Source organism: Nicotiana attenuata, chromosome 1 (assembly GCF_001879085.1).
Source record: "Nicotiana attenuata strain UT chromosome 1, NIATTr2, whole genome shotgun sequence".
NCBI classification, from domain to species: Eukaryota; Viridiplantae; Streptophyta; class Magnoliopsida; order Solanales; family Solanaceae; genus Nicotiana; species Nicotiana attenuata.
In genome coordinates, this window is record NC_031989.1 from 1287841 (window position 1) to 1305764 (window position 17924).

The 17924-nt window shown below is 38.8% G+C and overlaps 1 protein-coding gene across 1 annotated transcript; it reads right to left on the minus strand.

Annotated features, from left to right (window-relative positions):
• Window positions 5442–16662, minus strand: LOC109233409 (serine/threonine-protein kinase STY46-like). The gene is made up of 16 exons (XM_019399521.1): window positions 16149–16662; window positions 15565–15679; window positions 15231–15304; window positions 14949–15065; window positions 14815–14869; window positions 14243–14353; window positions 13097–13147; window positions 12664–12830; window positions 12477–12584; window positions 12204–12277; window positions 11899–12074; window positions 10305–10400; window positions 6629–6709; window positions 6481–6534; window positions 6203–6337; window positions 5442–5759 (listed from the first exon to the last, which is right to left on the minus strand). The coding sequence occupies exons 1-16, from the start codon at window positions 16343–16345 to the stop codon at window positions 5679–5681; spliced, it is 1692 nt and encodes a 563-aa protein (XP_019255066.1). The 5' UTR covers window positions 16346–16662; the 3' UTR covers window positions 5442–5678.

The following is a 17924-nucleotide window of genomic DNA, read 5'->3' on the forward strand; positions in this document are numbered from 1 at the left end:
CATACTGCAGAGCTTCCAAACCCTACCATTCTTCCCAGATCTGACGAATGAGGATCCATCGGCGAAACCGATCTTCGTAATGATCGACCATCAGACTCAACACAAGCCATCATCTTCTGCTCCAAGAGAGAAGGGCACTTCACCCCCTCTCCACAACATAAAAAAAGGAATCTCCAAAGCCTTGGAAATCCTCAAGAAGAAAAATACCCTAGAGGAAGAGGGAGCAACCTATGCCACACCACGAACGGACTCGCTCCTATTGGACTCAGTGAGAGCGATAGAGTTCAGCACATAAACCAGCGAGGTGATAGTTGTTCTTTGTCCCAAAGCGATGGTCAAGTGTGGAATGAGTCTGATCTCCATCCAAACCCTCAAGAGGGACCTCACCAACCACCCCCAACTCCACTGATGAATTACATCATAGGGAATGTTAGGGGGGGGGGGGAAACAATGCCGAATTCAAGAGGCATCTGTTTAGAAATGGTGAAAATGCACAAGCCAGCCATGCTTATTCTGCCTGAAACTAAGATGGCAGACGACCAAAAACTGGCTCATGAGCTCCAATTTGATATGATCATCCAGTCTCCGGCAGTAGGGCTCTCTGGGGGAATAGTGTTCATGTGGAAAGAAGAGTATGTGGCAGTCGAGGAAGTGGCCACTACCCCCCAAGGCATCCAAACAATGGTAAAGGTAAGTCCCAACCACCCTCCATGGCTCTTCTCTGCTATCTACGCTAGTAGTATTTTAGCTAATAGGAAACTCCTATGGGAGAACCTAATCACAATATCAAAAAACCTCACAACCAACTAATTTGTAGGATGAGACTTCAATGAAGTCTTAAAGGCCAGGGATAAATTTGGGGGCAACCCCATAACCCTCAGCCGCAGCAATCTGTTCTGGAACTGTATAAATAAGTGTGATCTTTTAGACCTAGGCTATAAAGGAAGTAAATACACTTGAACTAATAAAAGGTACAATAATAGAACTTCTCTAATTCTGAAAAGAATAGATAGGTGCTTCGCCAATGAAGGTTGGATTCAGCAGTACCCTGAGGCAACTGTTCTGCACCTCCCTAGGACCCACTCAGACCACTGTCCTCTTCAAATTAATTTGGTAGGGTCTCCAAACAATAACCTACCAAGGCCCTTCAGGTTTAAGTCAATATGGGCTAGCCACCCATCCTTTCCTAACATCATCAATAGGGCATTCTAAGATCATTCCAACCTCCTCCAATCTACTGATTCTTTCAAGACACTGGTCACCAAGTAGAACCAAGAAATTTTTGGAAACATCTTCCACCAAAAGAGAAGAATCCTAGCAAGAATTTTTGGAATTCAGAGATCTCCTAACTACCAGTTCAATAGTTACCTGTTACACCTTGAGACTAATTTGACTACTGAACTCAACCTAATCCTAAAAAATGAAGAGGATTTCTGAAGCTCAAATCTAGGATAAACTGGCTTAATGAGGGTGATGCTAGCACTAGATTCTTTCACACCTCCACCCTCAATAGAAGAAGAAGGAACAAAATCGTCTCTCTTAAAGAAGAGAATAGAAACTGGCTCCATGACCAGAAGGATATTCAAGCAGCCATATTGGGCTTCTTCACTGATATATATACCACATCCCACTCCAAAGCCCCTTGGGCTTTCACCAACCATTCCACTATGTCCTCCATTCTATCTGAAGGCCAAAACGTTTTTCTGGACAGACCTCTTGAACTGAGTGAGATAAAAAGGACAGTCTTCTCCCACAAACCTTTTAAATCTCATGGCCCTGATGGCCTCCACCCCTTCTTCTACCAAAGATACTGGGACATAGTAGGTGACTCTGTCACAAACTTCTGTCAAAACTGCTTTTCTTCAAGTTCTATGGATGACACCATGAACCAAACTCTATTGTGCCTAAACCCAAAATGCCCCTAAGCTTCAATGTTAAAAAGTTTTAGGCCAATAGGACTGTGTAACACAATTTACAAGTCAGTCACAAAAATCATAGTGAACAGAATAAAGCCTATCTTGCATCATATCATTGGGCCAAGCCAAGCCAGCTTCCTTTCAAATAGAAGAGCCTCTGATAATGCCATCATTGTCCAAGAGTACATCACTCACTTTAGAAAAATGAAAGGGAAAATTGCAATATGATCCTAAAAATCGACCTAGAAAAGGCATTTGACAGACTGGAATGGTCCTTTATTAGAGACACCCTTTCTACTTTCAACTTCCCCCAAGGCTTATCCAAACTCATCATGTCCTGCATCAGTTCATCATCCATCTCCATTCTTGTCAATGGGGGGAAAATTGATTCCTTCAAACCTTCAAGAGGTATTAGGCAGGGAGATCCAATGTCTCCCTACCTATTCATTATGTGCATGGAAAGACTATCAAGATCAATTGATAAGGCTTTTCTAGATAACCAGTGGCAACCCATAAGTATAAGCAAATCTAGTCCAAAAATATCCCAGCTCTTCTTTGTAGATGACCTAACCCTCTTTGCTAAAGCTAATGGCAGGAACTGTAACACCATACTTTTCATTATGCAGAATTTCAATGAGCAGTCAGGCCAGGAAATAAATCTTGCAAAGTCAAGAGTCCTTTTTTCCTCAAACACTCCACAGGACTCCATACAGAATCTCTCCAACTCCCTGTTCATCCAACACATCACATCCTTTGGAAAATACCTTAGTTTCCCCATTCTCCATAAAAAGCAAACCAGTGCAGACTTTCAATTCATCATTGATAACATGCAATCCAAACTGGCTGGTTGGAAACAAACTGCCTAAACATGGCTGGAAGAACAGTACTGGCTAAAACCTCTTTAAACAGTATTCCTAGCCATGTCATGCAACATCAACCTGCCCACTAAAGTTACCGATCAGATTGACAAAATCCAAAGGAACTTTCTTTGGGGCACCATTCCTGAAAAGAAGAAGCTCCACCTAATCAAGTGGGAGGTGGTCACAAAGAGCAAGGTTGATGGAGGGCTAGGACTCCAAAAGGCTAGTATTAAGAACAAAGCTTCTCTTACTAATCTTGCCTGGAGGACTTACAAAAATACCAATAGTCTATGGGCAAGAGTTCTAATTCATAAGCACTGCAACATGTCCAACAATGCAAGGTTACTTAGAGCCTCTAAATACCCTAGACACCCAAAATCAACAACCTGGAAGTGCATCCTAAGGGGCAGGGATAACTGCAATAAAGCAAGCAGATGGGTAGTTCACAAGGGAAACAAGGTCAACTTCTTAAATGATGCATGGATCCCCAATCAGCCAGCAATCAGACAATTGATTGAGGGTCCTTTAAACCAAAATGACCTCAATGCTAAGGTTAGCTGAATCCACAACCTAGGAACTTGGGACACATCATCTCTTGTCTATTGCTCTTCCCCTAAATATCCTGAATTTGTTAAACTCAGTGTTTATTCCCCCAGTTCCAACTAAAGAAGACAACCTCATATGGAACTTGACTCCAAATGGCCAATTCTCAAATAGTTCTGCTTACTCCTTCCTAAGCAAGACTGACACCAGCCTCCATTCTGGTGAGGAAGGCTCCTTCAAATGGATCTGGAAGCTGCAAGCTCCCAACAAAATCAAGAATTTCATTTGGCTCCTCACCCATAAGAGACTCCCAACTAGGAGCTTCCTCCATAGAATTGGGATCAACTGTGACCCCCAATGTCCTTATTGTAATAATGGCCAGGAAACCATTGACCATATCTTCTTTGAGTGCCCTAATGATGTCCACTTCTGGAATGAAATACTGTCAAAATCTTCAAGAGACAGTTCACAACAAACTACAGTATTCAATGGCCATCAGTGGCCATCAACATAGAACTCAATCAGAAATGTCCCTTCCAACAACTATATCCTATGGGACAATCTCATTCCCTTCTGCTTCTGGCACATCTAGTTAACTAGAAACAACAACTTATTCAATAACAAGAAGGAACACATCAACTTCACAAACACAATCTCCAAAGCTACTGAATACCTTATGCTTACAAAAAATGGCTCTAGGAAAATAACTCACCAAATTGTAATAAAATGGGAGCCCCCAAGCAGAGGCTTCTACAAGCTAAACACAGATGGAGCAGCAAGGGAGAACCCAGGGATAGGAGGATCAGGAGGAGTATTTAAGAATCACAATGGTGACTGGATAATTTGGTACATGGATAACATCCCTCACACAACAAACACTAGGGCAGTATTGCAGGCACTCCTAAGGGGTCTACAACTTGCGGAGCAAAATAACTTGACTCCTCTGAAATCATCAATATGCTATCGAAAGGAAGCCTTATTTATGATCCTTTGATTTGTGAATGCAGGTCACCAATTCACAGGATGGACAGGGTGATAGTGAAGCACATCTATCGTGAGCAGAACAGAGTAGCTGACGCACTGGCCAAGGAGGCAACAAAAGAAGTCTTTTTGAACAAGTCTAGGATATTATCAGTTCCTCCGATGTTTGTCAATGATATATTTTGGGCAGACATTCTAGGAACTGAATTGGTTAGAACTTTTATGGGTTGTAATATAGACACAATCGTGCATAACATTACTACTATGGGGGTACTACAATACCCTAGCAATGACTCTGATATACTATCTTTTGTTATCTAGCCATATATAATATAATATTCCTTTAACAAAAAAAAAACGAAGATTAAAGTTCGTTATCAAAAACTGAAAGCCATAAAGTTTAAAATTCTTTTTCATAGCGCACATAATCGAAGGGGAGAAGTTGAAAAATAGCCAAATTTACAAGTGGTCGTTCAAAAATAGCCCAGTTTCAAAAGTAATCGAAATTTAGCCACTTTTCATATAAAGATAAATCTGAACAAAAACACTGTTCAAAACCCGAAAAATTCGCCAGTATATTATGCTGGAGTTCCAGCATAAGTATACTTGAACTCCGGCATATTATACTGGAGTTCCAGGATAAGTATGCTGGAACTCCAGCATAATATGATGGAGTTCCAGCATAATATACTGGAGTTCCAGCAAAGTATACCGGTTCAATATAATACGCTGAAAGTTCATACACAAGTGCTCGAATCTCCGGTATATATGCTGGAACTTTTCCGTGTGTTGGAGTTCCAGCATAATATGCTGGAAGTTCATACACAGGTGCACCGAACTCCAGTATATTATGCTGGACCGGTCTCTGTTGCAGCAAAATAGTGGCTATTTTTCATTGACTTGATAAACGCTGGCTATTTTTGAATGACCAGTCCGAAAACTGGTTAGACCGTGCTATTTTTACTAATGGAAGCCATAAACCTAAAACCACGGCATAAAGGTCATAAATCACATAAACAGTGAAACACATCCAAAACAACTAGAAAGCTAAAACAATAATACACACAAACCTGCCATTACTTTCAGGGAATACGAAACATATCGTGATCGTGGAGAATGAATAATGATGTGGATGTTGACGGAGTACTCACAAAATTATATTATTCTAATTCGATCCAACTCCGAAAGCTTCTGACGAGCTGCCAAAAGAAAGTTGTTTATAAAAAGAATTTGTTCAAAGAATTAGAAAAAATAACTTCCTTTTGACTATGGGAACATTGATCTGGAAAAAATCTGTACAGTATTGATAAATGAGGCTAAAAATATGTAAATAGGTGTAACTAAAAACTTTATCAACATTCTGTATGTGTGCATCTACTCAATGATGTCCACGTCTAAGGGCTGAAAAGAATCCTCCAGCTGACTTCTCCTTGCATCGATCGGCTCTTTCATCTCCAACCTGACCCACATATCAAGTGTTGCCTAGTTAATAAACTACTTCCTTTGTTGCAGTTCATGTTATGGGAGTACTATTTAAATCCGTCTTTGTGTGCAGAGAAATTAAGAAAAATTATGAAAATTAAAAGCAAAGCACAAATGAGGATAGATGTTATTCTAGGGAACCTGAAGAAGGGACTGCCAACTCTGAAGAAGTTCAAGAAGAGTGAACTCTTTTGTCCCCCCCAACCATTAATACAATTTATACTATCAGCGTGAGGTGGCGATTTGACAGAAAATAATGCCTTCACCTTCCTCCACAATTGTAATTGACCAAAAGATGTTCGGCCAAAGAAAATCAACACCCTTTTAAATCCCAGTAAATCCAATTTGTGATGTGTACTGTACATTTATCACCAAGAAAAATAATTATTAACTGGCCAATGCCTGAGCAGAAACACATACCTCTTTTGCTATTTGCTGCAAAATATCTACTATTTCAGAAAAGTCAGGCCTGGATGTCGGGTCTTGTCGCCAGCATGTCTCTAGCAGCTCAGCAAGTCTGGGAGGAGTGTGCTTGGGTATAGTTGGTCGCAAACCCTGGAAGCAATTAGAAAATTAATATCAAATCATTTGTGCATATCTTTTCCATGTGCGCCCGCATGCATGCGATGAGCGCAATATGCAATCAACCATTATGGTCATACGATATTACAAATAAAATCAAACAAAAGAAGCATTACCTTCTGGACCACTCCAATAGCAGCTTGCAATGGGGTTAAGTACTCATATGGAAGCTGGTTAAACAAAATCAAGTGAATATAAGTATTTGCCAAGAAAACAACCAACAAAAACGGGCTAATCCAAAAATTTCCAATCACATATCAGTACCTTCCCTGTCAGCAATTCCCATAGCACAACCCCAAAACTGAATACATCTGCTTTGTGATCATAGGGCTTGTGTTCTATTACCTTCAAGAAGAAAGATCAGAAATAAGCCAATGCAGCTATGCTAACTGCACAACTAGTCATATAAAATCTCAATGAGAAAATAACGGAAGTAACTCGCACATTAACTGATTGAAGTAACTGTCACAAATAACTAACTGATTGTTTTTGGCCGAGTTTCTATAACCCTTCCCATGCTCCATCTAGTTCAACTACTATTCAAGCAACTGCAGTGACGCTTACAATGACACAAATCTTATACCAAATAACAGGGAGTTTCTTATACCAAATAACAGGGAGTTTTTAACACCATGGACTTGCCTCAAGCAGTCATAAAATCCTTGTTCAGCGTTGCGTGTACCCACTAAATAAGCTCAACCTCATTAAATTTCATCAACCACCACTGACACCTAGGAGTTACCTAACACATCTGGATCCTCTTGGCCAGTAACAACCAATGAAATACCTCAGTTCTACAGCCACACACTCCAAACAACAAAAACACCAGATATCACCACTATAGTCAACATATTAAGAGCCAGCCATCGTAAAGTTTGGGAGAGGATGGTTGAAGTGAGGGTGAGGAGAGTTGTATTTATTTTTGAGAACCAGTTCGGTTTCATGCCGGGTCGTTCGACTATGGAAGCCATTCACCTTGTGAGGAGATTGGTGGAGCGGTATAGGGAGATAAAGAAGGACTTGCATATGATGTTCATTGACCTAGAAAAGGTTACGACAAAGTCCCGAGAGAGGTGCTATGGAGATGCTTGGAGGCTAAAGGGGTCACGGTCGCCTCTATTAGGGTGATTAAGGACATATATGATGGAGCTAAGACCCGGGTTAGGGCAACGGGAGCAGACTCAGAACACTTTCCGGTTGTGATAGAGTTGCACCAGGGATCAACTCTTAGCCCGTTTCTATTTTCCTTGGTGATCGACGCATTGACGCGACACATTCAAGGGAGGTGTCATGGTGTCTGTTATTTGCTAATGACATAGTTCTGATTGACGAGACGCGGGTGGTGTTAACGAGAGACTGGAGGTTTGGAGGGAGACCCTAGAGTCTAAAGGTTTCAAGTTGAGCAGGGCCAAGACTGAATACTTGGAGTGCAAGTCCGGCGACGTTACATAGGAAGCGGACATGAAGGTGAGGCTTGATATACAAGTCATCCCCAAGAGAGGAAGTTTTAGGTACCTTGGGTCAATAATACAAGGAAACAGGGAGATTGATGAAAATGTCACACATCGTATCGCGTCAGGGTGGATGAAATGGAGGCTCGTTTCCGGGGTCTTGTGCAATAAGAATATTCCACTAAAACTTAAAGGTAAGTTCTATAGAGTGGTGGTTAGACTGACTATGTTGTATGGGTAGAGTGTTGGCCATTCAAAAACTCTCATGTCCAGATGATAAAAGTAGCTGAAATAAGAATGTTGAGATGGATGTGTGGGCATACCCGATTTGATAAGATTAGGAATGAAGTTATTCGAGAAAAGGTAAAAGTGGCCTCCGTGGAGGATAATATGCGGGAGGCGAGTTTGAGATGGTTCGGACATGTGAAAAGGAGAAACATTGATGCCCCAGTTATGAGGGGTGAGAGATTAGCCACAGTGGGTATAAGGAGGGTGAGGCAGGCCAAAGAAGTATCAGGAAGAGGTGATAAGGTAGGACATGACGTAGCTGGAGCTTGTCGCGGACACGTCCCTTGATAGGAGGTTGTGGGGGTCGAGAATTAGGGTAGAAGGCTAGTGGGTAGTCGAGCGCGATGCTCTTTCTTTCCCAGACCTGTAGCATTAGTATTAGTATGGTATCCCCTTTACTCGTAGACTGCTATCTTTACTCTCTGTTTGATTGGTATCTTTCGCTTTGATTTTTTAATATACTGTCGTTGTTACTACTTGTGGCTATGCTTCTTTATCATATCGGATATTGCTATAAAGTGCATTTCATCTACTTTCTAGTCGAGGGTCTATTGGAACAGTCTCTCTGACCTTCCGGTGTAGGGGTAAGGTCTGTGCACATATTATCCTCCCCACACCTTCACTGGGTTTGTTGTTGTTGTGCATCAATCAACTGGGCAGAGAGTTGATATCAATGCTTGTATCTCACAACACACCGATGAAACAAAATTCAAACAAGAAAAAGCTAATAGGTACAACTTCAACTGCCTCTAATTCCGGTTATGGAAATATGAGAAAACTCATGCTCCATTATAAACTGTGTTTTGTTCCCAAAAAGGGCAGCCCCGTGCACTAAGCTCCCGCTATGCGTGGGGTCCGGGGAAGGGCCGGACCATAAGGGTCTATTATTCGCAGCCTTACCCTGCATTACTGTAAGAGGCTGTTTCCACGGCGCGAACCCGTGACTTCCTGGTCACATGGCAGCAACTTTACCAGTTACACCAATGTTCCCAATTTAACCATTTTTGATAAGTTTGTATCTAGAATTTAAAAGAAAGGATATTAGAGCTTTAAAAAGCACAAAACTTTTTCTGATACTCATCCTTTATGCAGTTGTAGCCCAAAATGGTGCAGTAAGGTACCTCACAGTCAGCTCTCTGATACTAGTAACACACAATGCTGGTACTAAAAAACCAAAATATCCATTGCCAAGATCACTAGAGACTTACCATGCAGCAATTTAATAATGTAACATCTCTGCACATTATCTAGGACTCACACGAGTTATTTGGATAGGGAAGTCCAGAAGGAAAGCTTGTGTCAGTAATTGCAGACTCTCTTACCTAACACAAGTCGTGATTGGTAGTACTAGCTATCTAGTTCTTGGTAAATATGATGCGACATATACCTCTGATACTACACCTATCATATGTATGTAGCTTTTTCTGTATCTATTTAGAGGAACCATGTTGCATATTGCTTTCGTATTGGTCTGCATTCACACACAACTTTAGTACCTTCAACCTCCATTGTAACAACTGCTGTTACCTTGAATGGATTCATAATTGGTACCACAAGCTATCGAATCCTTTGAGAGATCAAATAGTCTACACATGTCTTTGCATTATACAATTCCTATACTGAACAAATCTTAGTTAAGACTCCACCCTCTTGGGGGCAAATCCCTTTCTTCAAATACAAAGACATCCCCGTCGACTTGGGATGACAGCAACACCTATAGCAAGTTCTCTTAAATACATAAGACCAAGATTCGCTCTCTCTGTACATTTCACATAAGGACTGCTCCCTCTCTCTATTCCTCTTCTCCCATCCCTTCCTTCTCTTAAATCACCTTCCACAGTCTACTGCAATGGCGGAGCTAGCCTTTCGGCAACGGGTTCGGCCGAACCTAATAGATTTGGTCCATATCCCGTATTTGTCTTAAAAAAATCGATTGAATATGTACAAATTATTACTTTAGAGCCCAATAGCATAAAAACTAAAATTCCGAACCCATAAGCTTCAAATCCCAGCTCCGCCTCTGGTCTACTATGTGTACAACCAATAAATACCGCCTAAATCCTAAACAATATAGATGGCTAAATTTAAGATCTGCACCAAAATTCTGCTCACTCATAACTAACTTCTATCTTAAGGCTTAAGCCTGGTTTGGGAGACTTCGGATTAAATTTCCTATCTTAAGATTTGAATGATAGGCCTACCTCAGGGGCCATCCATCTATAAGTCCCAGTTTCTGCCGTCATTACGCCTGTTTGTGCCTTTACTCTGGCAACACCAAAATCAGCCACTTTAATGACCTGAAAAAAGACATTACGCAAAACTTGATAAGCAACTGACTAATTTGGGTTAAGATTGGCCTAGACTAAACTAACAAAAGAGACAGCTTGAATATAATTATTTTTGAAACCCACTTAAAAGCGGATAAAAAGGTGTATTGGGTAATTTAACCCTTAGTGAAGCATCAATGGGTAATTCTCAGCTGAAAAAATAACATGATCGATATATTCTGCAAGAAAATTATAGCAGACTATTGACTACAAACAGCTGAAAACTAGTTTTAGACTCAAAATTTACCACTAACTGATTCAGAACATAAGGTGGATGAAGGACTAATGAACCCACACATGCCTACAACACATATTTTATTATGTATAAGTACAATGACCCAATGATTTAAGTCAAATTAGAAGGGATTCCAAAGTGAAACTTAGTTGAAAACTAGAGTTCAATTGAAAGAACATGGGATGAATGATTACACCCTTAATTAGGCACACTTTGAACTCCATTGTTATGAACTGAGCTTCACGCTGAAGCTTAATTGAAAGCTACAACAATGAAACTTTGGGATAAAAGTGGCAATTGCATCATTAATTCATTTCGCGCAATTTGGTCTCAAATATTAGAATCTGGCTGTAAGGGAGAAGTGGAGTCGTTCTACAATCTCAGACACGGAGGTAACAGAAACTACAAATTGAATTACATCATGTCGGCCTTTTAGACACTGTTTTTCAGTCAAGGAGGCTTTGGACTTGCTAATGTTTTGTTACTTCCGCCATACATTTAATTCTTTCCTTTTCTCTCACTTCAGATAAGGAATAAATTTCTTGCTTACTTGGCCTATTCATTGCAAAAACAAAAAGAGATAGATGCATACCCCAATTCCCAGCCCCCAAATATCTTAAAAACAGCCAACGCCCTTTTATCTGTTCCCTTCCTATCTTTATACAAAAATAGCCTTAAGTGCCTCTCAGTTCTGGTTCTATCACCAAAAGACCTCGATGAGGATAGGTCGTCAGTGTTTTTCAAGAAAAGCAATATGTTTTTCACGGACTCAAAATAAAACAGTCATATCATTATTTCATAGATCTAATGCAACCACAATGATTTGCCTTTAGCAGATTTCCTATAGGCTGATAATAAAAACTGTGGAAAATGTCCCAAAGTTCAAGCGGCTCATTATCGCTAAGCAAAAGAGTGATAACAAAATGTTATCGGTGGTATATAAAATAAGCAGCGCTCCGTATCCTGTGGTGGCATCTCCGATAACTTCCCTATAGCCGTTCAAGAAATAAACCAATTTCATGTGGTTGGGCCTTGTGTACTAGCTAATGGTTATACATTTGCAAATGAAAATGGGAAATCAATATTTACAAGCATAGTTAGTTGGACATGATAAAAAATACTCTAGAAAATTGATCAATCATCAATATACGTAATATCAGCGACTAAAACATCTAGCAATAAGATAGCACACAAAATATAAGATTTTCAGCCTTATTGAAAATTGCGTCTTACTTCATTTTCATCCATCAGTAGATTTGCAGCCTTCAAGTCCCTATGTATAATATTATTTTGATGCAGGTAATTCATCCCTTTAGCTACATCAATCGCTACTTTAAGCAGAGTAGGTAGTTTAAAACTGCCCTTTTGTTTGTGTAAATAGTCATATACGCTTCCCCCAGACATGTACTCTACAGTCAAAGAAATGAAAGATAAGTGAACTCCTACTGAAACTGATACAGGAAATGGTTTGAAAACAGTGAGTCGGCAACTTTGAAACAATTCTGCAAGTTGGGTGATCTGAATACGATATTTACTACCTGTTACTATACACAAGTTGGGAGGCCTAGTACAAGCCCCTATGAATTGGACAACATTTTTGTGACGAACTTTTCTGCAAGTACAAATGAAATACAGTATCAGAGGAAAGATAACGACTTGACATGGTGCGTAATCTTGTTCTTGTAATGAAAAGTAAAGGATATAGCAATGTGACAATAAATACCATATATTTTCTGAACATATTTTAAGCATGGAGAAAGAAATCAAAGATAATAGCCATAAGCTTCATAGGGAGGTATAACCAGACAGACCTCATGATATACACTTCTTGGGCAAACTCCGTCTGCAATTCTGTGTTCAAGCGCTCAGATTTTAGGATTTTGATAGCTACATCCTGACTGCAGTATGTACCTTTGTATCTGAAACAATTACCTAATTAATTAAGTCTCCAGGAAACTAAAATCGCCAGAGGAATGATATAGCTCATAACAAACTTACAAGTCACCATATGAACCAGATGCAATCTTGTATTCAAATTTTAGAAGCTGATGATCAATTTCCCAGACGTCAATGCCATCAAAAGGTATTGTCAAATGGTCAAATTCACATTTGATCAAGTCTTGCTCCTGCTTTATGAACGATTGTGACGGGCTTGGCCATGATTTCTGAATGGAGCTACCCCTCGTTAAATGATAAGTACACAAAACTTCCAGACAACTGGCTAAATCTTATATTGCTCTTCAAGGAGAACAAGGTAACGACTAATCCTAGTAACTCAAAAAGTATTATCATTCAGAAAACGGCCAGAAATCTGTTCTTACCAAAGTCCTTTGTACATTAGTTGGGATTTAACTAGTGCAGAAAAAACATATCCAGAAATCTCGGCAGAATATCAAATGTCATTATATAGAACAAAATAACAGGAAAGTACCTCATTTCTCAAGATTTCCCTCTCCAATGCAGTTCGAAGTCGCACAACTTCCTGATAAGAAACATTAATAAATGTTCCATTGGACACATGGCATCAGAAGGAATATAATAGACAACCCTGACCATGACCGAGAAACCATAACACAGTGGTTTTACTTTTTCAATTAGAAAAAAAAAACAATTGGCACCTACCATGGGGCTCACACTGAATGCTGGAATTGGTGCTACAAATAAGAAGCATTGGAGCACAGAATTTCATTCACTTCTGTTTGAAATGTAAAATACTGCCACTTTATGCACTGAATTTAGAGGTGCAACACTGTAGCCTAGAACTCAACAAGCCAACTACAGAAAGGATTCCTATGCCGGAAAAAGTTAATTGGCGAACCAACACTTCTCTTGTTTAGAAAAAGATTATTTTACTGTAGACCTTTTTAAACTCATTTCCTAATAAGTGAAGTAGAGAATTATGACTGTGATATAACAACAATAACAACAACCCAATATAATCCCACAAGTGGGGTCTGGGGAGGGTAGGATGTACGCAGCCTTACCCCTACCCTGGGGAGGGCAGAGAGACTATTTCCGATAGACCCTCGGCTAAAGAAGGTGATGACTGTGATATATACAAAGTAATAATCAAGAAAGCAAGACAGAATCATTCCTCTTATTAAATTTATGTCACATTTTTTCTTATGAAATAACAAAAACCTAATGACATAATAATAGTTAACGAAAGTGTATGATATACTCTCATTGAATTCAACATAGTTATACTCCAATATGTTTTATCATAGACGATAGTCATACGTAAACCTTTATGCACTTTGATTTATTGAAATCTTAATGTTAAAAGTATTTATAACTGAATTTTCTAGACGTACAAGTACAAATCCTTTATATTATTTTTTAATCAGAATTATCATATTCCTTTTAAATTATGTAGCCTAAATAATTTGATGAAATTCTCATAAATTTTACATAGTTTAAAGTGGTTACTCAATTCTTAGTTGAGCTGAAAGCGACAATAAAACAGAACTTTAAACCATGCATACATTATCAGTCACTTCTTGATGTTAGGTCACAAAATATAACAGGCACCTAAGCGAACCCAGATCAAAGTGAGGATATAATGTCAGAGATGTACCTCATAGGGCCAACCATCAACAACAAAGACATCTAGGGAGTAGCCATCTACAGTGGAAAAGGCATGCGCTTCCTGGATGTTCAGCCCAAGCTCAGATAGTAATGAAGTTAACTGTCATATTCAAAGGTTCATTATTGTCTCAAATTCCTTTTCATGAGATATAAACTGATATAAAGAACTACTTCTTTTCTCGCAATACACAATCCTTTCTCACTGCATAACAATGCCAAAAAGGCAGGCAATATTTATGAATTTTAGTGTCACCAAATACGATTATGTCTGTTTTACTTGCACATTCCAAATCATGCATCATTTTGAAATCTGCAGCAAGATGAGAGTTGTGTTTTTCATGAAACAAAGGAACAGACAAAAGCCTTGCCCTTCATACATCAAGGTCCCTGAATTACATTTCTACATAAAGAATTAAATATTATACATGTTCATGAGTCAACAATTGGTTTCAATAATAAATGGACATTTTTTTAATGCCAAATAAAAAGCTTACCATATCCCACCTAGAGTAAATTTTTAGCAAGAAGATAGTGTATTGAATAAATAAGCGCATCAATTACCTGGCTCAAAAGCTTTGGCTTGTCATCTGTTGAAAATGTAATTTCATGCATGGGCCTGCAAAATTATTTACAATTTTATGCTTCATAATATATACTCGTCGAAGCGGAATGCACAAAGAAAAAAAAAACTATACCGTGAAAAATTTGCACAAGGAGCAGCAGTATCTTCATCTTGAACTTCAGATTTGATTGCTTCACAAGCAAGGGCTTCGAGATTATGGGAAGAACCAAAGGCAGGTGGAGGATGGACACTATGTATCAAAATGGAAGCAGCTATTTAGCATAGTCAATGACGAGTAAGAATTGAAGAATATATTAAACAACAGAAAAAGGCTTCAAAGAATCACTAAGTAACCAAAGAAATACAACGTCCTATGGGAAATAGTTTTCAGGTAGAATGTCACTGAAGGTGATACCTTCTGCTAACTTCCTTCTTTGCAAGGCTCGAATGAAAAGAATCTCTTATGTTTCCATCAGGAACCGGAGCAACCTGCACAACGCCAAGTTTGATTCAATCCATAACTAGCATATCCTGGGAATAATTAGGTACTGGACAAGCAACAATAAACAAAAAATACAAAGAACCAAGATTACACGGAGATGCGTTGTCTATTGAACTAGCTAGTCAGATTGAACGAACATTTAAAATATCCTCCTTAACTCCAGAAAAAGGCATGCTTGATTTAAATGTATGTGATATCAAGAGCAAAGCAACTAAAAGGTGTTATCTTGCAAGAGTAGTTTAATTACCTGCACCAACCGGACATCAAAGGCAGGTCTATTAGCTGGATCATGTGCAAGATGTAGCAATCGCTTGTGTGTGAGTACATCTTCTGCCCTTTCGACGTTCACATCTAATGCGTACCTTAAATGCAAAAATAAGGTATTCTGTTTATTGATCAAGCAATTTTGGCGGCACATAAGTATGCATTTCTCCAAAAAAAAAAAAGTATTCAGCATTTTGCAACGTCGTGCATCTAAAAACACGCACATTAATACATCTGCAAAAATGTGAACTGCTTAGCAAATTCAACTGGTTCATCGAAATCTTAACAAGATAAGATAACAAACTTTTCGGCAAGTAAAACCTAAAAAACTAAGACCAGAATGAAGCTGGAAACGATAACTGGCATTATCGACTTCTAACTTGATAAGGAGATTGAAACTGTCGACCAAAAATAATCCAATCTCCCAAAGGCACAACAAATGCGAACGACAACGGTACATTTGAGATCATATGTTACTAATATATTATCGTCAATAGAAAACCGCATAAAACGTACTATATAATTGTACGGATTAATACATAGAGAGAGGTAGAAAGGTAAAGTTACCGAGTAGGAAGACGATTGAAGTGAGCCCAAAGTTCATCGTCAAATCCAGGTTCTACAGCCTCGACGTTGTTTGATTCCTTAAGCCTCCGTAAAACCTCATTGTAAACCTCCAATTTTTTTCTCTGATGACGACCACTAATTGTAGTCGCCGAATCCACCACTCTACTCCCACAACTCTCGTTATCCTCTATCGCCATTTCACCTCTCTCAGTAGTCTTCCACCTGAATGAAAAATAATGGCCGGCCGCGGTGCAGTTTACGTAAAGTGAATCTTCGTTATGGAAATGGAAAATTACAGAATTCAAATTCTACTTTATATAAAAAATGCATGTTTAATTTGTGAAAGAAAAATGGGAAGAATTATTAAGAAACAAACGGCGGTGGAGTGGTTTTGAGGAAGGTTTCATTCCCATTGGTCATATCGTTTTTCCCTTTCTCTCTGTGCGGGGGTGGGTACATGAAATGAATCATGTATGTATTGTGTACAAGTATAACCCTTTTTTGACTCGGGGTAAAGATGGGATTTTCATTGGCACAGTCAAGTTGACGTGGATCTGCTTATCTTCGATCTGCTTTTTTTGCGTGTTAATTACATTCCTTTTTATTTTGGGCTTTGCTTAATATTCTTACTTTGGCAAAATTTAGGTGATGAATAAACCCACAAGTGGGTATTAAACAAAATATACTACCACTAGGGATAAAAAAAAAAAACAGATTATGGGATATTCTCCGGGAATATATAGTTGCTGCTGCGCTATTAAGTATTAAGCCAAAGCTTCACCGCAACAATAGCCAATTAGAGCATTCACATCAACACCGTATGTGTATCTACTCTTTTCCAGACGAACTGTACAAATGTAGGGTTCGAAGGATAACGTGGGAGATTAAATTTATATCGTGTTTGGTTGGTGGTATAATTTAATTTTAGGATAAATTTATATCACTAATCAAATACGGTATAAATTAAATTCCAAACTTAATCAGGATATCACATCTTATCCCACTTTATCCCATCCAACTTGGGATTATTTTATCCCACCTCCCATGTGGCATAAATTAGTTCTGGAATTATAATACCGGGATAATTTAGCTCGAGTATCAAACTACTGATTTACGAGTAATCGGTTATACTGTTCGTTTTTTATGCTGTAATCATGGATTGTTTTATTATTATATGATGATTTAATTATGCAAGATTATAATAGGGAGATTGTTTATGGGTTGAATAATAATAAAATAATTATTATGTGATGCATAAAATATAAATTACCATGCGGTGAATAATAATAAAATGGGAATTATTAAAAAAGAATGGTCGAATTTGAGTTAAGTAGACAAAAGTGAGTTGCTCTAGTGGTGAGCGCCCTCCACATCCAATTTAGGGGTTGTGAGTTCAAGCCACACCAAAAGCAGGGTGGGGAACTTGGAGGGAGTGATGACGAGGGTCTATCGAAAACAGCCTCTCTACTATACTAGGTTGTTGTTGTTGTTGGTCGAATTTGAGTTAAATCAATTTAAAAGTATTTTTTAGCTTAAATTCATTGTCACCACTCATCAGCAAGAATCGGCGGGGGATTTTGTTTTATTTACAAAGTCTGATGACGAGGGTCTATCGAAAACAGCCTCTCTACTATACTAGGTTGTTGTTGTTGTTGGTCGAATTTGAGTTAAATCAATTTAAAAGTATTTTTTAGCTTAAATTCATTGTCACCACTCATCAGCAAGAATCGGCGGGGGATTTTGTTTTATTTACAAAGTCTCATTCTTTTATTAGCA